The sequence below is a fragment of the Mycteria americana genome, chromosome Z, assembly GCF_035582795.1.
Source record: "Mycteria americana isolate JAX WOST 10 ecotype Jacksonville Zoo and Gardens chromosome Z, USCA_MyAme_1.0, whole genome shotgun sequence".
NCBI classification, from domain to species: Eukaryota; Metazoa; Chordata; class Aves; order Ciconiiformes; family Ciconiidae; genus Mycteria; species Mycteria americana.
In genome coordinates this window covers 11,434,401-11,456,769 of record NC_134396.1, presented here as the reverse complement: position 1 = coordinate 11,456,769, position 22,369 = coordinate 11,434,401, and the positions used below count along the sequence as shown (strand labels likewise).

Here is a 22,369-nt window from a genome sequence, read left to right as displayed (position 1 = left end):
AAAATGAACCACTTTTTTTTTGCTAATGAATTAGTCTTCAGCCTGATCTTCTTTACTGTATTGGTGCGTGCATTGTGTGCCTGCACAGATAATGACATCAAATCAAGTTATTTTCATGTAAAACAAGTAATTCTGTATTGGTTGCACTGTTTGTAAATGTGCATAAATATAAAACACTTTTCTGATATATCATTAGTATACTTGGTCAGGGCTATGTGGAAGCCAACCCACTTAATGCAGGGAAAATAGAGGAGTACTTATAATTCAGTCTGGAAAGGTATATTAACCTTTACCCAATACGGTCAATAGAAGTGAAAAATATTTTCTTATTAGTTTTCTCCTGTATATTTACTTCTCTATTTTTCGTAATTTTTTCATCAATATGCACAACCTCATCAGTAGATACGCACAATGGCAAGTAGGTATCTTCAGCTCATGTACTGAACAGTAGTTTTATAATCACAGTTAATCTGTTTTTATTTTAAATCAAACAGATTTCTTATTGAGAACAACCTTCTAAATAAAGACAAGATGAACCTCTGACAGGAATCAAAAGGACGAAAGAATGCGATTGGCAAGACTGGATTTTTTGTACTAAAAGTCAGAGTATTTTATGATACTCACTTCAATTACTTTGTTGATATTTCATTGTTTACAGAAGCCTTAAGAGGCAAGTCTTTGTTTTACTGCTTCATCTATTTGTTTTACTTTCTTTTATCTTGAGACCGATGTTTTCTCCACATCAGCTACAATATCTCAAACTATTTAATAATTACAAGAGATTATAATGTTTAGTATAGAAATAAATTATAGACCACAAAAAACAACCCCACTCAGAAGAAAGGAAAAACAATGCCTCATTTAGTACAAATCCTCCCTCCCACCGCTCTTCCTCCCTTCCTCTCCCTTCCTCCAACAAGTTTTCTTGGCTTAGTTGGCCAACTGCTTCTTCCTGGAAGTAGGTCAGCTTCCAGCCTGAAAGCCTCTGAGTGTGTGAAAGCCTGAGTCCCAGCCTTTCAATTATAACCGTTTATGTTCCAAGAAGCTGCACTGAAGACTTAGCAATAACCTGCTATAAAAGCAACCCAAACATGATGCTACACACAAATTGTCAATGAAAAGTTGGAGAGACTGGGATAACACAACTAGGTACTATTTTACTGTTCTGGCACTGCTGCGGAATAACAGATCTAATTAAATTTACCCACAACCACAGCAGTTACTCCAAAAGACTTGTCTTTCTCTTGAAAACTCCCTATTTGTGGCCCACGCATTGCCCTCCTTGGCTCCCAGAGCAGACAAATAAACTGCTCTTCATGCGGAGTTAAGAAATCTCAACAACCTACTGTACACACAAGGACTGATTCCACAGCAACGCTTAAGAGCAGTTTCTGCAGGACTGACAACTTCCTATGTGCTTTTAATAAAGACAGCAAGAATTAAAGCCCACTCAAATTCATTATCCTGGCATGTTTCCATCATTAAGTTAAACGGGAAAAACTTTCTTTTACAGAAAACTCACATAAATTGCATCTTTTTATACTGACCTGCAGTTTTTCTTTCATCTGGGTACAAAGGGGGTTGATTCAACCTTGTCCTTAGACTACCACAATTTGTTCTCAATGATACCACAACGAGATTAAAAGTACATGAGGCTAACAAGCTGTACACAATTATATGTTTTATACGCAGTTAGGTCACTGGCTTCACAAGTAATACAAAAACCTACATGTGCTTCCCTGTGATAAAACTGACTTTTCATGAGGCATTTCACTCCAGCAAATTCTCTTCCCTTGTGTCCAAATTATCAGTTGTTGACCCTTTTTTAAAACCAGCAATATTTCCAAATATAGTCAGAGAAGCATGAGCCACATTGTGACTGTAAGAGAGGAAATGCATGTCATCACACAGAAACCGATGCGACTGCTGTCTCTATACCCTATTTGCTGCATTTGCTCATCTCAGCTGCTATGAAAGCATGTTTGTACACAGATGAAAATGCATGTTTGCACACAGGTATCAAGAAGACAGGAAAGCAACCAAGAGTGCCTGTGTTTCCCTACCCATATCACACTCTAGGCTATATGAAAACTTCAGTGTATTATAACATATTAGTATATTATATCATACTATACCACTGTTAAATGTGATGTGAAAAGGCTAAATTAGAAAAAGGCTGAGGGACTTGCCTTCACCATCGATCCCTCTGCTGCTCCAGTGTTGCAGCCTGCAGCGTGAGGACTGCAGTGGCTTGACAGCAACTCTGCCATCACACCATTTAGGACACTGTGTGTAGGACCCTGTTCCTCCCTCACAGCTTCTCAAGAGCTAGCCAGGAGCTCAGCTTTCTGTGCTGTACACAGACAGCCCCAGAAACAAAGAGCCTCAGCTGTAAAAAGTTTGCTACATCAGCTTCCTGCAACAAGAAAACCTCAAAAGCACCACAGGATATCTAATACAATAGTTGGAAGAGCTATAATTATCAGAACTTTTGTTTTCCTATAGCAGACTTAATGACTATTTCTCTCCCCTGATTGTAATGGGAGCTCATGGCCTGGCAGCCTGAATGGTTGGTAGGTGGTCCCAATCACTCACTTAAATTCCTCCTTAATGCACGTTGAAATGATCAATTCTGGCACCAGAGAGGGCCTAGGCAGAATTTGGGCTCATTAAAATCAGGAAAACAATCCAGGAAGCCCAAACTTCAGTAGGTGCCTAACCCAGAATGAACTTAAAATTATCTGTCACCTAGGTTTCATAGCACAAAGTAGCATAAAAATTTAGAATATGATACAGGTGTAGAAGCACCCCTGTCTAAGAGCAAGGTATCCTACCCTGCTGTAGACCCACTTTGATATCATGGCCAGAGGCAATGAATGCTTCCTGATTAAATAATTTCTGCTCTAAATAATTAAATGATTTAACTAAATAGCTAAATGACTTCTTTTTATGCACTGCCTATTTACCAAATGTGAATTGCATGAGCAGTCCAAAAAGGCCAACTCGGAACTCCTCTCCTCCCAGCTAAGGGCCCCAGACGTTAGGCCACAGGCAAGATAGGTCTTTGCTTGTCTGCCTGGAAACACAAATATGTATCCCAGGATGCGCAGAGACCTGGTTTCAACAGCAGAGGTAGAGAGCGCTTCTCTTTGCTTTATTGCCTGGTAGCAAAGACACTTCTGGAAAAGTTTGAAAGGCGAGTCTACATCGCCATGAGCCTCAAGGGACAACTAAGCCCACGTTTCCCACGTGACTATTACCATCACTTCTCAGGCAGCTACTTCGTGGGAAAAAAGCTGAACTAGACCCCTACTGCTCTAAGTTTTTCCCCACCCCTGACCTCAAGGGAAGGAGGCACCTAATGCAGGTGTCCGAGAAGGATGGAGTTCAAACACTCCTCTCGACCCTCCTGAGCCTTCCTGCTTTGCAAGCCAATATTTTTCATGCACTTTAAAAGCACCTAAATGTCTCTACTGAGTCCAAGCCACGTAACTCTGCCACTCTGGGGTGAAGTGGGCTGCAGCGTGCACTCCCCCAGCCCTGAGCCCGCACACCGGACTCCGGTGAGTCCAGATGCCTGTGGTCAGGTGGGTGACAGGCTAAGTTCTTTCTGAACTCTGACGAGAGATATCTTTTTTGTAAAATGCAGCCATTGTACATTTTGGGGTCAGAGAGAAGGGCCCATGTACATTTAAGAAGAGTTTTCTGGAGATAATACTTGCTTCCACAAAAGCAGAACAGTTGCTTTTTGTCTTCAGAGAAACAAAATCTATTGTAGCTGTCAACTTCTCAGAAAGACAACTCCAAAGACTCTTAAAGTATTTTTTTTACTGTCCAATATGGTGAACTGGCTTTGGGCAGTTTGGAAAAGAAAACAAACCAGAGAGAGTAGAGACAGTGAAATGAAAGGATATTTGGCTAGAGTCAAATGGATAACTATTATTAGCAGAGCTACCAATAGACTACTATCCAAGCAGTGCTCCTGGATTTTTTCTTCTGTTCATTGTTTTGCTCATCTTAATAAGAAAGTTATTTAATTTTCAGTCATTTCTGCTATTCTAAATTTGACCTATATGTATTCCAGGCATATTTAAACAGGAACTCTATTTGGTGGGCATAGTTAGACAAAGTGTCAGGCCACTTACAGTTTTTCTGCTTAGGAAAGGTTACGTAAATTCTCATTTGAGAAATTTCAGCTAAATCTGAGTTGAATATCTATAAATCAAATCAGTCCTATATACATCTCAAGTCCTGCACATAAATATAATGGAATTTTATACCACACAGTAGGAATACTGGATTAAATTGCTCTCGTGCTTATTATTAGACCACTACTCTTATTGTCTTATTAGAGTTTACAGTTAAGAATGTAGAATTGGTGAAAACTATTTAATAAAGTGTTGTGCCTTTCTGCTATATGAGCAATTGCCATTCTCCTCAAATAGAAAATGCAAGCAAGGATACAGGCACAGAAACATTTGAGTCACACACTCTCCATTGCAATGACATTTGGTAACCATCTAGGACACACTAGTTGCCGGGGACAAGATACCCCACTTCATTCTGCTTCAGACAGGTGCCTATCAAGGGGATTCTCTTATGTTTTACTTTCCTTATTGTAGCATGTTGCTACTAAGAAAGCAGGCCACTGACTCTTGACACAGGTTGCCCTGATTTGGATACCTATGTAGACATTTAGCTCACTAAGAGAAGGGGACCAGCCAAGAGTAAATTTAGGCTTAAAATCCAGTAATTTACTGAGCTGTTGTTTTAGCAGATTATGCAATTAAGTAGAATTTCTTACCTGCTGTGCTTTCACAGTTGAAGGGAGACATGAACACAACAGTCACAAGAACTGAGAAGTTATGAGAAGTGACTGCTGTCAGTGGAAAAGGTAGACGCCCTGTTAGCTAATCCAGCTGGTTTACCTACGGGCAGCTGCCTTACTCCAGGCAGCATGGAGCATGGCGCAAGCACACCCCAAAAAAGTGCTGGCTTCACAACTTCTTGTAACAGCACCCACCGCTGCACTAAGCTCATGTGAGCCAAACGCAGGCCGGCTACTCCTCATTCGGATAAGAAGTCTGATCTTGCAGTAGGCTGAGGTAGTTCTTTACTGGGTAATCCAGTGGGTCAGGCAGCTTCGGCATCTGCCGTCTTATCGCTACGTACAGCTTTGTGTCACAGCCTTAACACAGGATCAACTGCTGCCAGCTTTCTTGTATAAGAGTCACTTGTATTTGAGACAAAGAGCTAGACAGGCAGATAGATAGACTGGCAGAGAGATAAAAGGTAAAAAACTTTCCCCACCAACACCCCCATCCTCAAATTCCATTATTTCCTTAGGTATTGCTGCTGTGCAATATGCTCCCTTCCAGAAGTGTGCTGTTAACAGTAATTTTCCTCAAGATTTCTGTATTGTCTGTTCTTTAAAAACCAGCCATCATACTAGCTGAGGAGATTTGTATAATTAAAAAATAGATCCTTTATGAAACAAATGAAGAATTATGAACTTGGAAGCAGGATTAAAAGGGCAAAATAAATCAGGAATAAGGCGAGAGATTTCCACCAAGGCCGTGCATAACTTCCAAGCCCTTCGCCCTGCCTACCAGTAATTTGAAAGGCACAAAAGAATCCGTGACATTCATCATGTGTGACATTCAACCATGCAGATGCCATTTGGTTATACACAAAATGTCTTTGCTCGTATGGCATTCAAAGAGTCTGTGTTTATCTTACTTCTTTGCTTGCATAGTTCCTCTTTTAAGTCCTGAAAAATATGCAAGCCTTATTAGATTTTTAAAGAATACGCATCTCCAGGAGAAAATAAAACTAACTTAGTGCTCTGAAGATCCTGAAATGCTATTCAGGGACTAATTCAAAGTAACAATTACTAGCACTCAGAATATTGAGCTTATTTGGTAATTCAGAACTCCCATCCCGATTTGAAAGCTGTGTGAGTATTTCCATCACTTATGTTGACTCTGCTACCTAAATACCTTTAGCATTCTCCACCTCCAAAAAATGAGTGCAGCATGAGCAGGAAGAATGTTATCGCATATTGCTTTACAGGAATACACACTCACACTCAGTTAATATAGACAGAAGGTATAATTTATCCCATGTAATTCACATTAATTTATTTTTATTATCCTTTTATCGGTGCCTTGAAAAGGGGGTATGTCCTTATAACTATTTAGCGCAGATACATGTCAGTCTTTCACCTAAAGGTTTATAAATAAAAATCCTTCTCTGTTATCTTTTTTAACAGAAATGAAAACCAAGGCTGAGACAGTTCTCTGATGTCCTTGACTAATTTGAATAGGAACAGTTCAGCCAATTGATTTACACAAAAAATAAGCTTATCAACTTGCTTTCTCTCTCTGTACAGGGTCTGAAATCCTAACACAGCACTGTATCGCAGGGTCAGAGATCACTTTGTGAAAAAGAAGTCCTAAACATTAAAACTGCTAATGGAAATGTCCTAAGCCAAGCAGATAACATGTGTTGGTATGCTAGTGCATGGCTATGCCGATGAGAATCCAGCCTATGTCCCGTCTGCATTTCGGCATGGTCACCATGGAAATGGGAACCAGCCTGCCAGAGCCTAACAAAGGAAACCTTTAAATGAAAATAACAACACTGGGTAGAGACTGCCCAAGATTTCTGCTGGAGAAAATGACTTGCTTTACTCATCTGAAGATGTATAAACTCCCTTTTACATGTATTAACCCTGGAAAAAAGTATTTGAGTCACATTTAGCTGTTTGGACATTAAGCCATTACATTGGCAGTTCTAGTTATTAGCCCTCATGAAAATACTTTACATGAAGTACATTAAAAACCCCACTTTCATTCAGTCAAAATTAACAACAGTGAAGAAAGACCACAATGAATAACATTTATATAGTGGATAGAAACACAATAAAACCAAGGAGTATCAGTCCTTTTACTTCTTTAATGAAAATTCTGTGTCACAGAATCAAAAAAAGCAAAGAACACTTCGAAAATTGTTCCAGAGCCAGACAGCACATGGTTAAAACTCGATGCTAAGGTCTCATGTTTACTTTGCCCAAATTATGCACAAATAAATATTAACTGTTAATGTGTTTAGGAGTGTGATGGTAATACCCTGTATGCTTTCTAAAATAAACATCATTTGTACAAAATACAAGTCCTGTAACACAGTATGAATGAAGCCTTACTTCAATGAGCAATGCTGTGAAAGGCAAAACTCCAAAAATAATATATAATAACACTCCTACTACCTGACAAACTCTCTTAAAGTAGGAAAAACTAGAGATAGTTTTAGTTTAAGCAGAGTTCACATTTGAGCCCTGCTTTCAAACAATCTCCAGATTTTAGAATTATTTTTAACATTACTCAAATATGATAATAAAACAGCAACTTAACAAAAGATGACCACAAAGAAAAAGGCAAAAATTAAGACGGGTTGTACAGTCTTACAGGTTGTAAATTGGTATGTTACGATCTTATACTGCATTTTCACCTGGACTTCTGGCTTCATTTATTGCACCAAATGTGCAATTTTCACTTGCTATTCAGTTATCAGTTTAGTCCCTGCTGCTCAGTACATGGCCTTGTACTTTTATGTATACTATTTTCACCTACTGAATTAGCAGCTCAGCTTCCTTTGCGATTCATCTCTACATATCTTGACCATAAGTATCCAAGTATTTGCAAGTGACAGATAATTTATTTTTCAACACTCAAGTGAAATGAGAGATCATCCTTAGCCCCATTAAAAAAAAAAAAAAGTCAAAAATACTTACCACTTTTGGATATCTAGTGATACAGCTAAAACCTTATTTTTTCAGTATACTTAGCACATTCAAAATACAATTTCCATTGACTTCATTCACAGCTGTGAATACACAGCAGCTTTGCACGTCAAGATGCACTTTCACAACCAGCTCAAGCCAGTGGAAGTGTTGGCTACCAGTAAAAGGGACCTTTCCAGCTTCCCTCCCTCCTCTGGCCACGAGTTCTGACTGTCCCCTATGCCAGTGCTAACACTTAAATAAATTGCTTAAGTGAACAGGATCAGTTCAGCTCATCTCCAAAACTGACCTGGCCAAAAAAAGGGAAAAAATTATTCAGGCAAATGTGTCCCTGACCTGTTCCCCAGACCAAGCCCCAGTGGTAGCACAGGGAAACTGGTTAGAACATGCAATCAGGAGTGGACAAAATGTCCTTGCAGCGTCAGCCCCACATTCAGGTCAGCTTAACCAGATCGTGAAAATGCAGCTTCAGTTTTGAGAAGCCCTGGCTGAGCAAAGAGAAAGAGAGGAACACAAAAGCTCCAACCACGTGTCAAAGATTTGATTTAAATGACTCGCCTGAAATTGCACTCAGCTTTTGTGACAAAAAAGGAGAGAAAGAATCCAATTTTGCAAGGCGGGGGGGGGGGGAATATTCCTTTCTCTTCATCCTATCTTTCTTCCCCATTCATAGAGCACCTTCTAATTTCAAAACTAAGCCAGGTAGCCAGCCTTTTCTCCGATCACACTACCTTCCCCTGTCCACAGGCAGCGACAGCGGCAAGGCTGTGCATGTGGACTCAAGGGACCACATGATGCACTGATATGCAAAAAGGACAAATCCAGGTTGCTAACTTATTTCAGGCACTTCCTAACTTTTGCATGTTAAACTCTGTTCTTTTATCACAACCTTCATCCCAGTTTAAACAGAAGTGATCTGAAGAAAAAGACTATGTTAGTGGGGTCCTCTCCTATCCCTCTATATAGCTCTACAGCCCATTGCCAACAAGGTCTCCAGCACAACAGGCTGTTTTTCATTAGCAAGGGTCAGATATGTAGCAAAAAGAAAAGGGGTTACACTTGGAAATTCTGGATTCTATTCAAAGTTTGACAGAAATCCCCTTCCCAATTTCAGATAGGGCTGCTTTCTCCTCCAGGCTGCCTGGATCCCATAGGGAGGCCTGAGGACTTTTGGTCCTCAAATGGTACACCTGTGGCACAAAAGGCATAACCCTTATTTAACTGTGATTTTTCACTTCAGAGTTAAATAGTGTGAGGGGTGCGTGCTTCACAGAGTGGGGATTTTAAGAACATATCAGAGTTCTATCATTCACGTCCTGGGTTGCTGGAGGAAGGTGCGTGGTGGGTTTGAATGTGAATGCCTGCTAAAACAGTAGGTGAGGCCACACTAAATTTGATTTCCTTCACTTGGCATGGTCCTCCAACACTATCACTTGAGAATCAACTCTGAAGTATTCTCATAAAAGGGAGAACAAGTTGATTCACCCGGAGCCCAGGAATCAGCTAACATCATGCAGTACAGACCATCAGCGGACCAGGATCCAGAAGGAAACTGGAAAGCAGAGTGCCTCAAACAACAATGGAGATTGCTGTAAAAATACCACTTAACATGAGAACACAAGAGAGAGTTTCTATGTTTGCAGGTGTAGACCTAAACCTCACACAGAAACAGCTACACCCCACTACAACTCCAACAGCAGAGGAAGTCTGACTGAGCTCCACACCAAGGATGGACAGAATTTATGTTAGAATCAAGCTGATAAAATTAGATTTCCTTCCAGAGGAATGAGATTTTCCAAAGATTTGTTACTTGGCCAAATTTAGGTAGATTTTCAAGATGATGCAAATAGCACCTTCCTGCCAAATTTAAAATATCTCCTCTGAAGCATGAAGGCACTAGAGCTTTCCAAAGAAAATGTTACCAGAATTGAGCCCAGGAAAGCTACTGTATTTTCCACTGGCCTCACTCTCAGAAACAGCTGGGCTATTTTGGCCCTGATTTTTAACAACAAGCTAAGGAAAAAAACCGAGTACTTAAAAATGTAACTTTAAAGAACTAGATGTGGCAAGCCTATATGCAGCTATGAGCAGTGTGTTACAACAGAAAGCATCAGGCTTTGTTGTATAGGTTGCCCCATTAAATACTTCACTTACTGTTATTCCTCTTAACATAATCTACTCTGTGTGCTACGTACCTTTCGAGTAACAAGGTTGTTAGCAAAGTCATATTACCAAAATGGTAGTTCTATTGCATTTCTATTCCTTCCTTCTTGTAGCATCTACAAAGTCTTAATGACTTTCCAAACACAAAAGTACACACCAACAATGAATAACCCACACCTTTACTAAGCTCTGCATTACTTTTAGTTGAATTTGGAGACACAACAAAGCACTACCCCTATGTGGTCCATTTAATATAGCTGGTAATTCATATACTGACATAAAATCAAGCTTATTTTAAACTTGGAATATTTTGCTGAAGTATTGACTAATTCAGCTCAGCTAGCCCAATTAAATGAAAGAATACTGCCTTTGAAAGTAAAACAGTTCATTAGAATTCAATCAATTTGAAAATGATTATGGAAGAGCTACAACAGTGCCGCCACAGCGGGACTGCAAATCACTCAGGGAAAATGCTCCCATCCTGAAACTTTCTTTTCCCTGCTACTTCTACAAGATCAAAAAGGCCTAAGTGAGTATTAACTCAGCAATTACGTCCACTAACATCAACTGTCACCGACACATCCAAAATCAAAATTGTGACACCTTTCAACCATATAAATGAAGACAAATCATGGATAGTGCCTGAACAAAGCAGACCTATCCCACTTCTGTCAGTCTCATTGCCAGGGGAATCCTCCTCTCACAATCAGTCCTCATGTTCTGCTTTCAGCACCACACTACAAACCTTTGCAAGTCCTAAGACCCCGTGAATTACAGGGCATGTTAATGGTCCTGGTGTGCAGTGACTGTAACCAGGAGAATAAAGGATGGATTAAGCAAAAGTGCAGGCTGAATGTTTTGCCCACTGATACTTTTATGATTTTTTCGTTTTATAAAAAATTACCAGGTTGTTTGTATACTGTTTGTCTCATCACAGGTTAATATTTTTGTATTTGATTTCATACCCTGCAGCCGCACATTCCACTGCAGCGTTCGCTATAGTTACTGAAAGAACAAGTTAGAACAGCTCATCAGTGAAAACTCACTTTTATGCTGCTGCTTCTTCAGTGACTTGCTAATTAAGGGTTTGTGAGAGTACACAGTAATATTAAAACTCTGAAAGTGCTTGGGAATTTGCCTATGGCAAGTGAATACGATGGCTTATAGTTCCCAGGAAAACATATGTAATGGTAATTTAGTCAGCCAAGAGAAGGAGGAGATGGTTCAAGTTTCCCTGTCCTTTTCCAAGGAGCGACATCTGCCCAACAGGGTGGGAACAGACCTAGAGGACTCTTGCAAATTAGGAACAGCATTCACAATGAAGAATATAATCTTCCCTTTTAAAAAGGCATTATCACCACATAACCGTAAATTCACACATCAAACTGCAGCCATTCCCTCCGCCCCTGCGCACACACACTCCATTTTATGGAAAAGTAAACTCCATGCCAACCCAGGAGTTTAGGGGTTTAACCTGCTTTAAAAACGCCGCCGATGCATCGCACTCCACAACACAGCCGCAGCCACGCACGCTTCTGGCCCAGGAAGCGCAGAGGCGCTCGCAGCCGCGCACCGGCCGGCTCTGCCCCCTCCCCGGCGCCGCCGTGAGAGGCGAGCGAGGCGAGTGGGGAGCCAGCCCGCCCTGCCCCGAGCGAGCGGAGAGCCAGCCTCACCTACCCCGAGCGAGCGGGGAGCCAGGCAGCCCTGCCCCGAGCGAGCGGGGAGCCAGGCAGCCCTGCCCCGAGCGAGCGGGGAGCCAGGCAGACCTACCCAGAGCGAGGAGCAGCGGCGGCAGCGCCGCGGCCGCTGAGCCCATGGCGCCGTGCGGTGCCGTGCGGAGGCCGGGCCGGTGCCACTCCCGAGCTGGCCGCTTCCCAGCGCGGCACTGAGCGCCACCTGCTCCTCGCCACACCGAAATACCCCTCCTCCTCCTCCTCCTCCTCCTCCTCTTCTTCCTCCTCCTCCTCCTCCTCCACGCCCCCTTCGCGCCGCGGGCGCGGAGCGGCCGGAGGCAGCTCCACCCCCCGCACCCGCCGTGCCGGCCCGCGGGGTGCCGGCGGTGCCTGCGGCCTCTGCAGCCGGGTTGTCCCCCTCCTTCTCCCCTGGTTCCCGTCCCCGGAGGAGGCGCCCGCGCTCGCCCCGGCTGGCGCTGCCCAGGGCTGCGGGCCCGCTCCCCGGCGCTGCGCTGGCCCCGGGGCTGGGGAGCCAGGACCTGCCGCCGGCACGGCGGGACGCGCCGCCTCAGCCCGGGGTACCCTGAGACAGTGCTTCGGAGGGGTGGGGATGCCTCTTCCCGAGTTTTGGAGTCAGAAAAATGTAGCATCGTGGTAAAACGTGGATTTACGTAACAGCGTAGAGTGGCTGTCTTGCTCGAGTATTACATTGCACATTTAAGACATTGAGCCTGTACCACCTTCTTCAGATGAAATTCCTGCAGAATATGCCCTCAGCTATGCAGAGTGCAACAGGATCCAGGAGCCTTGCCACACAACTGATCCGAAGTTGGCAACGCTGGTGAGGATGTATTGCCTATGCAAAATACTGCCTACGTTGGCTTAGGTGGCCAGGCCAATATCCAGGGAGACAATGTGAATCAAAGCCAGTAAAAATAGGGAGGTGGGGGTTTCAACTTGCTAAGAAATCAGAAAGAAGTGTAAAGTGCAGGGTACCTGTGTGCTGTGCAGCTTTCAGCCCATCTAGCCTCGTCAGCACTGTTTGAATACTGCACATTCAGAGTGTTTGAGAAACATTCGTTTTCTCCATTCCACAGTTCTGGTAAATATCAAAATCTGTGGCGCTACCTTTTCATATGGGACGTATTCTATTTTGTAACAATGATTTCTGCTGAATAATTTTGAACTTCTTGGCCTTAACACCATGTAATGAAAAAGACAGTTTGCCTGGAAAATTGAAATAGAAATGCTTCCTTCCTTCCCCCTTCTCAGCATCTAGGTCATGGTCCTTTTGGTGTGACACCGACCATAGCTTTTATTTCAGGAATGCTGTAAAAGTACATGTGTTCTCTCAGTTTGTTATTTCTTTTTAACATTCTGAATCTGAATTGTAAGTTAAAATGAAGAAGCCTATCAAGAAGTGGCATTGCTCAACAGGTATCTATTTGGACATTAGTTCTTTATCGACATTGTGTAATTCAAGAAATCTCCACCGGGACGTTAAAATCATTGACGGAAGTACAGCAGGGACCTGTCCCTGTATAACTCATGTTGATTTCTTTCATGTGTTTACTCTTTTAGGACACACAGATGTGTTACTCATCCTAACGCATGAACTTGCATGTGGACTCACTGTTTGTGAGCACTTCCCAAGACTCCGACACTTCTGAACTCTGAAGCCCTCAGTCAATCATTACCAGGAATGACTCACGTGTCTCTGGGAGCAGTCCATGGGTTTCCCCTTCACGGTGCCACAGAAGCCCTGCAAACAGACACTTCGAGGTGCCGCTACCTAAGGCAGAAGCGTCAGCTTCAGTACCAAGTGCGTTCCAGTAGGTAAATTGTGATTTACCAGTGACCAGTGGTGACCAGTAGGCAAATTGTGATCAGGAGAGCAGCTCTAGCCGCTTCTCTTCCCATCTGCACTGAGAGTACAAATATGTGTGCAGCTCTGGGACGAGGAGGAAGATCTTTACTTCCACAAGGAAGAAGAATAACACTAATTAATGGATACCAATGAAAGGACAATAACAAAAAAATTCCACAGCATAGAGAAAAATGGTTTCTTAATAGGTGAAATAAACCTAGAATCCCCCTCTGCCCCACCTTAAAATAACCTCCTCAGACTAAGATGTCTCAGTTTCCTAAGAAACAATGTCTTTGATTCAGTTACATCATTCTAATTATAAATATACCCTAAGGATACGAAACTTTCTTCCTCATCCAGACACAATGTTGAAAAATAGTTTCTCACACACAAAGGCTGTCTCCCAGGGTGTTGTTTCTCAGACCAACATTTGTCTTTATCTACAAAGAATAGGTCATAGGAGAATAAATACTGTGAGAATTATTGTATTCTTTAACAATATTCCCTTAGATGAATACTTCTGTTTTAAACAGATTACAAGGCATTTGATAACAACCCTCTCATATAACCCTGAATTGTATATTGCATATTATAGAAAACAAGATTTTCTATATTGTGCAGTATTGCACCTTTTTGACTCTCTTCAGTAATATGTATTTTATACATATTACACTTATTCAGAAAAATTTTTCTTTATTATACTGATTAAAAAATCATTCTGAGAACAGTTTGGTTAGTGCTCTTTATCTTTACAATTTAAAATGGGGACTGATACACACCCTTTGCTCTACATGTCTTTCTTGTTTAATGATGTGTTTTATAGCACCCTGTTGTCTTTGCTTGTCAGTGATCACAAGGACACTTGCCAAAAATGCCATATCTGCCTGAGCTGGTTTGCAAAGTTTCAGGCTTGGTTCTATGCAAATATGGATTACTTGCACATTAGAAGAAACTATTTTGTTGGCGAGGGCCAAACAAACTTTCTTCTTCATGGTAAGGGCTGTGGGAAGCAAGTAGCTTGATCAGATCCACTACAAAAAGATCGCTATAATTTTTGCGTTTTCAAGAAAAATTAAAAGTTGCAGAGGGAAGACACTGAGCAAATATTTGATTTTTAAAAGATATTCTGGTGAACACATACTTAATAATCAGTTTTATTGTGTGTTATCCTAGCTTTTTAATGTGATGACAAAATGCACCATTAATGCCAACCTTCCCAGAAAAACATTCAGGTATTTCCATTTTTGTAATCTGTGAGGGGTGACTGCAGAATCAGGGTTTCTGTGGTATGCAAAATGGAGGAGTTTTTTTGTTAATATATTTCTGGGAGCGGCTGTTGTGAAGGTGACGTAATCTACACACAGGAGGCCAAGGTGTATGGCTCCATGTCACTCCTTTGATGTGATTTGTCTGAAGATGTTAGAGGGAAGGGCTACGAAGTATCAGTTATTATTTTTGGCAGACACATGATGTCTGTAACAAAAATGTTACATAAAGGGCTGCACTGAAGGAAAAAAGAATAAGCTACTAAAAAAAATCAAATCTAAAAAGGAAATGTTAAAATTAGCTGTGAGGATGTAGTTTAGACATTAGTAATAATTCAGTTTCGGAATTAAACTGGAAAAGGTCAAAAATACGCAAATGAGATTTTACGAATTATTTAGGCAATGAGTAGAGAATAAACCAGCACTTCGCCATGCTACTGTCCAAACCACACATTTTAAACACTTTGTGCAATTTTGGTTCAATCATCTCAAAATGCTACAGCAGAACTAGAAAAAGTTGAGGCAGAGCAAGGAAGGTGGGGAATGGCCTCAATACCAAGGCTAATTAAGTAAATTAGGACTGTTTGCTCTGGAAGAGAGATGCCTTTAAAAGGCCATAGTAAATATATACTAGAGGGGGCATGGATCAGGCTGATGAGGTCAATTGTTCTCTGTCTTTTACAATACGTGAGGGAGGGATGTCTGATGAAGCTACCACATAGCAAGATCAGCAGAAGCAGAAGAAGACGATTCTTCTCCCAGGGAGCATGCAGGTGCAGCTTGCAGTGCTGTAGGGTGGCAGATGTTTAAAGTTAACCTGGGTTCCCAGTCGAGGTCAGGGGAGAGAAATCTGCCAAGGATTGCTAAACACATTGAAACCTTCCCAGCCTATGAAGGCTTGAGCTGCAAAAAGTCTGGAGGCTGGAAGAGTGCTTGTGGGAAGCTGGCCGCCTGCACGCTTCGGTCTTATGCTTTTCCCATGGTATCTGCTTTGGCTGACATGAGGCAGGACTTGGTACTGCATAGACCTTTGGTCTGACCCAATAGTGGTTCTTTTATGTGTTTCTGCTATTGGGCCAATTTGTAGTTTTCTATTAAATTGATTTAATTATAATGAATAATCAGGAAGACAGACTTCTTAGTATGTATAAGGATTAGTTATTTTTAGTATTTAGCTCATTCTATAATTTATTTCCCAGCCATTATTGAGAATGTCATGGCTGATTTGACTTTAATAGATATATTTCTGTATTCTTAATATTGTATTATTGATGAGATAGTTGCCTTCCCCTACTGGGAACCTGCATAGAGGGCAGAAGATTAGTGACAGCTGAAAATATCCTGTAGTCTCACTTCCCTTTGAGGGCCTCTGCACGGAAAGGGTGAACAGCTAATTCAGGCAGCAAGATTCCCTCTATGCAGGTTTCAGAAATACCTACGCTGCTGACTCGAAGTCAAAAGCAGTCATATAGTTCAGGAGGACGGACGTCAGGACAGGTGTCAGACACCTGAAGCAGTGTGCAATATGTAACGTGTGAAGTGGTACGGTGAGCCCCCTCCCCAGGCACACGCACATGCGCGCCCTGTGTGAGGCAAACTGAGCCCCATGCTTAATGCCTGTTGCCGAGCTTAGTCTTCACAGCTGAAAAGTCACAGGGCACAGCGGTTAATCGATCACGCCTGCCATAGCCGACGTATTCTTTCTGTCTCACTCTTTGGCTGTGCTTTTAAACCAAGGTAAGTCTGGACTCAGTCTCCTCTGCCTGGCTGTGCATACCCAACTCCACCTCTTGTGGTGGCACTAGCGCTTGTACAAGGGTGTAAGGAGGCAGTCAGGGGGTTGGTGTGGCTGAAAACTAACGTACACGCACACAGACAGACACAAAGGAAGTTGCAGATGGGTTACAAAAGCAGACAAAAGGCAGATCAGTTTAAAATCCGTGGAGTTTCCTCCTTTACGTCCCCATGCATCTCAAACGCTCTGAGAATCATCCAAATCCACTTTGGGAAGCTGATTTTCTTACGTGGTGATCAAGAGTAACCTACCTTGTTACACAAGCCATCCCAGAGTAAAAATTCTAAACTAAGTAACCTGTTTTCCACAAAACCACTTAAAAATGAACAGAAAAGGGCTAATAGAAATGACAAAGACTCAACATAGACCATGGCAAAATGTTTGAAAGTCCTGCTGGGTCAGCATGCACTTGATTTCTTAACCGGGTAATATGAACCTTGGAGGGACTAAATGGGATTCAATATTGAAGAAGTCAGGATTTTAGGGAGAAAACACAGCAGCCATAGGTAGTTTAATACTGCTTTTCGCTACAGGCAGAGACAAGTATGCCAGTGTTCTGATCTGAAGAGCAATCCTGCAGGAATAATATTCATGTCCTTTAAAGTGAGGCTGTCCTCTGAAAAATAAACATGAAATTGATATTCAAGACAGGGGTCAAAGTAAAACCTTCAAAAGGCGTATAGTGTGGGTGTCATATCCTCAGCAATAGCTGTCCTGCTCCCAGTGCACAGCACTGCTTCCTACTCTAGACATACCAGCACTCATTTACCGATTTAATGCTGGTTTGACTGAACTATGTCCTGCCTAGCACCGAGTCTATATGTATTTTTACCGATTCTTTTTCCAGGTGAGCAAAGCTTGTGCCTGTCATGGGGAGATTATATTAATGGGAAATGAGGTAGCCCGTGAAGAAATGTTCCCATTGACCTGCGATCCCCTAAAGGGAGGCCTGATATGGTGCAGCCTACATAATTTCATGCTCTCTAGAGCAGCTGGTGTGCTCCCCCAGCAACTTCGGCCCATTTACCAAAGCATTAACCTTGATACCGCTCCAATAACCACTTGAACTCATAAAAATAGTGGATATCTTGAAAATACTTCTCAGACGGGAGCTATAAGTACATGATGAGAAGATGAGAACTTCTATGTCCTCAGAATATGCCTTTATTTACATTTTTCACCATTTCTATTTTGAAAACACAGTAGTTGTTTTCTCGTTTCTGGAATTACGACCTATCTATTCTTGCTTTTTATTTGCCTGTCACAAAAAGTTGGTCAATCATTTGGTAGGCATTTTTTAGCAAACCTGACTCCCTTAACAATTCCCACTGAATCACACTGAATTTTAAATTAATTAGGTGAGATGAATTTAAGTCTTAATGCATTGCTTTGTTGTTGTTTTTTTTTCTTTTTTTTCTTTCTCATATTGTTTGCAGCTTAAAAGTGTTAAGCTAATAAAAATAATACTGAATATAAAAAAAATACCTTTTGCTATATACGTAACTGCTGAATTGGACCTAGTCTCAACTGGTCATTTGCTGCATTGTCTACCATTAGTTACTAAACCTTGACTTAAAGATGAAATATCAGACAGGTGGGTGGGGGATAAAATGTGGTAATGAGATCAAGTGTTGTCTAGTTGACCAGATGTACAAAAATGTTCCGTATCAGATTGCAGAAATCTTACTCATCCTATAAGAAAAATTCTTTTTGGGGGGCAAACAGGCCAGCCCTCAATAACTGGAATGAAACCTGAAGGTGCTTTGCATGAAGGCATGAATTATGTTGCAGCAGTATCTTATAAGACATATATTGGTCTCTAAATATACTTGCTAATGGCTGTTTGCTGAGAGCTATAGGCAGCTTTCCAAATACTGGACATTCATGTCATAAAGGAGGCCGGAGACTGTGAATTAATTTTGGCAGATCCCTCAAATAAACAGCAAAAAGCAACTCAGTAGTTTTTGAGGTTCCTGAGAAGCTCAAAACCTACAACATCAATACCACCAGAACTTTTTTTTTCTGGCTAACAGGGTAATGGGAAGTTTCAGCTGAACCCTAGAAGTTTTGAGATGTAATAGCATCTGTTGTGGCATAGTGTAAAATAACTGAGGCCAGAGTAATAGGCTCTTGTCAGTGAAATTTTATGATCTGGCAAACAAGAAAGTGAGCTATTAATGGGTATTAATTTGGGCCATGAGATGAGAATACTCAGCAAGGTTTGTGTATAAAATTCCCCAAAAGGAAAGAAAATTAATTGCTTTTCTCAGATTATGTCTACTGTCACAAAATTGCAAAACTTCAAATGCTTTTTAGAGAAAACTGAGGAGATCCTCTGTTTTTCATCTTATCCTCTCTGATAAGATGAAAAGGCTCTGTAATGCAAGATGATATGAAGAAACTTTCACTAGAGAGAGATCCTATTCCTTTACCCCAGGAGGAAGAACAATGGCACTCAACATGAATAAACCTTGAGGACTATTATGTAATACTGAACCAGATCTGTGAAGCGTTACAATAAATATTAACTTCCAGTACCAAATCAAGCTGAACCATAACTGAGAAGCGGGATTTCACCATGGCCACTGCTGAAAGTGAACACAGAGTGTGTGAAGGGGATGGACAAAGTGTGCCAAGACAACTGGCCCACTAGATGGAAATGTGCAATCCATTTTGAATACTTCTGCTCCTTCTCCCATTTCTTTGAAAATCCCTAGGAGGTGCAACATTCAGTGAGCCCTTGAGGAATGTCTGTCCTTTCTGAGAAGTCTTACAACACTGAGAAAAGGAGAAGGGCAGAAGGGTAAGTGCACGACAGGGGAAAAGCAGTAAAGGGGCACTATGCCCCACTATACTAGAGTCAGAAGAAAAATCTGCCTGAGGGTCCTTTTCTCACCCTTTTTTTTGACTGAATGAGCAAAGTCCAATATCTCTGGGGTCTCAGCCCTCAGTCTTTGTAATTAAAACATGAATGCATTGAGGATGGCTTCTTTAAGCAGAATCCAGTTGTGCTGTCTAAACTGTGGTATCACCTAGTTGTTACTAAAACTTCATTAGTGCTTTAATATTTATGACTCTTCATTCTTACAGGGCTCAGACCACACCCACTGCATGAACTGCTGTTGCCTTTGAACTGTGAAGTGTTAGGGCTGCTTCTGCTAAATGCAGTGAATTGTAATCCAGTTTTGTGCAAATGATACATAATATTACACTTCTTGCTGTGAGAAAGTGATTCTAGTTCTTTTTTAATTCCATTGAAAAGCAATTTAAAACAAACAAAAACAGAAATGACTTTTTTTTCTGATTTTCATTGAAATACTCCCATGGAAAATGTCCAGCAAACTCTAATGATCACTAAACTCTGATGATCTAAAACTCTAATATACAGAGTAGGACATTTGGTAAGCACTCCCCTATGACTAGACAGGATGTTGCTATTGGAGAACTGTGATTCACCATCAAAGCAGTCTCTGGTGAGATGACAGTTAAGTAATTACATGGTTTGTAATGTTTTCTAAAAGTTAATTGTGATATTAAAGGTGTAATCTTTGCCTTCTAGGAAGTTTTGATACAAATGTTTACTGAGCTTTAAGGAAGATGAAGTGAATAATTTACAACTATGCAAGACAATGGACTGTTTGGGTCACAGGAATAAGTTGTACAGAAAAATCACTGGATAGGAAGAATATATGAATGAATGTGTCTTCAACTTTCATGTATGTAATGTCATGAAAACAGATCTGTATCAGGAAGTCGTATGGTCCTCTTAAAAGCTTTCAAATGTGGCTATAAGTACAGAATCCATACAATTAATGGCAATGTATTTCTGAGAGCTTGGCCACATTCAAGCTTTCCTTGATTTTATGCTGTGCAAGAATGCTTATTTCTACAATAGCTTTCTATTGACAGATAGATGGATTTGTTTTTAGGTACTGAAATGCCTTTATATTATTCTTATATCAATGAAAAGCAAACAAACCACAAAGGAAGCTCACTAGCCTCTTTAATTTTTTTTAATCAATAAAACACATGGAATAATTTTACAGGAAAAAGAAAATGCTGTTGCGATTTTCTTAAAAAGGATGCAAATTCCCTCTTATTCCTGTTAAGTGGTATAATTAGCAACAGTACATTCTGATTCTCTTGCTCTGTTTTTATTTTTGAACAGGATCATCATCTATACAATAGTTAATTCAAGAAATTAAAACCATTAGACTATGTGGAATTCATTAGATGAGTGTGTCCCCTAACTCCAGCCTCTCGGTGCCAAGTGAGATGAAAACCCTTGACTCCAGTTGAAGGTGGATTCCCCTGACTCAAGCTCTGCAGAAGAGGAACATCATGCTCAAAATGACTCGGCACAGGATATGTACTAAACATCTCAGGTAAGGAGTCGGTTGTGGTTGTGTCTGTAGCAAGGGCTCATAACAGAGACCTAGAGTGACACCAGACAAGCACAGGAACATAAGCAGCAGCCCAGGGAGACTGCTCTAATGTAGATGCTGTTTTCTAAGTCTTCTAAAACTACATATGAGATCAACAGCCTCTAGAACAGCCTCAGATTGAAGCAGGAGCAACGGGTTAAAGCTCTTGCTCCTTTCCAGAGAAGTTTCTATAGAAATGTAGCTTGTCCATTCCCTCTAAGATTAGCTACTTCAGTGCTGAAGTTAGGAACTGAGCTGGGCCAGAGTCCCTCCTTTGATAAGCTCTGGTTATACACCCAATTTATTTTTTTTTACACGTTTTTATTTGAATGAAAAAGTGTTTAGCTTGTAAGTTATTAGACTCATATTACAATCCTAATGTGTCTTTTTATAGGAACAAAACAGATTACACGCTGTTCTGATATTTTTTGTGCCTGCCAAATTTCAGTGAGATGTTCCTGATGTTTGCAATATTGCTTTCAGTAGGCTTTTCTGTTGTATATAGTGAAAAGCAGTAAAACACTGCTCTTGCAGCACTGTGTGGAAAGGCTCTTATGTGTGATTTTACTAATTTAGGCTGCATAAGAATAATGTGCTATAGTGCTATCCCCTTTACATACTTATATTTTAAATAGATACTATAATTGAAAATCTGCTAATAGGACAAATGCGAAAAGAAAGCATCATGAAAAGAGGAAAGCAGTGTGGTTATATGAAGCTTATTACTGTTTTTACAGTGCAAAGCAAGTCTAAAAAGAATGGAACACTGATCTGAAACATACTTTGCATTGATAGAATACTTATGTATTTTTGCGTAGTCCTTATCTAGGGAAATAGACTGTTCTACTGACATATTTTTTGGTTAGACTGATGCTTTCAAATAAGACATGAAATGTCATCAGAAAAGTAAAAAGCTCTGGTTAACAGCTTATCGTAACTAAAAAGTGAAACACTTAAACAAAATAAAAGTATGTTGCATAAAAATGATGTGTGGCTTGCACAACTTGCGAGTAATTTTATGAAGCCAGGAAAAATGACCTCATGGTTAACAAACAGGCTGAATAATAATAAATATAAGTATTTCCTTTGCTACCACAGACTTTCTATGTGTGCATAGGTGAGTCACAATTCCTTCATAATTCTGTTCCTGTACAAAACCATAATAGGATAACAGCACTGCTGTGCCTTTACAGAGATACTATAAAGAAAAAACATTTACAATTCTAAGGCATTCAGATGCTATGGTGACAAGTGCCATTTAAATCTTTCAAACAAATTGGGACAATCATACATTTTCTTAAAACAAAACCTCCATCTCACGTGGGACTGAAAACACCTCTGCGAATATTAATTTATCTTCACTGTTCAACAAATGGATTTT

General features: G+C 40.8%; 1 protein-coding gene across 1 annotated transcript in view; it reads right to left on the bottom strand.

Moving 5' to 3' along the window:
• ITGA2 (integrin subunit alpha 2) overlaps window positions 1–11,868 on the bottom strand; it is a 70,364-nt gene extending 58,496 nt beyond the window's left edge. Inside the window, exon 1 of the mRNA XM_075526476.1 lies at window positions 11,735–11,868. Coding sequence (XP_075382591.1) covers window positions 11,735–11,780 — 46 coding nt within the window. The 5' untranslated portion in view covers window positions 11,781–11,868. The remainder of the gene's footprint in view (window positions 1–11,734) is intronic.
• Between the last annotated feature and the right edge of the window lie 10,501 nt (window positions 11,869–22,369).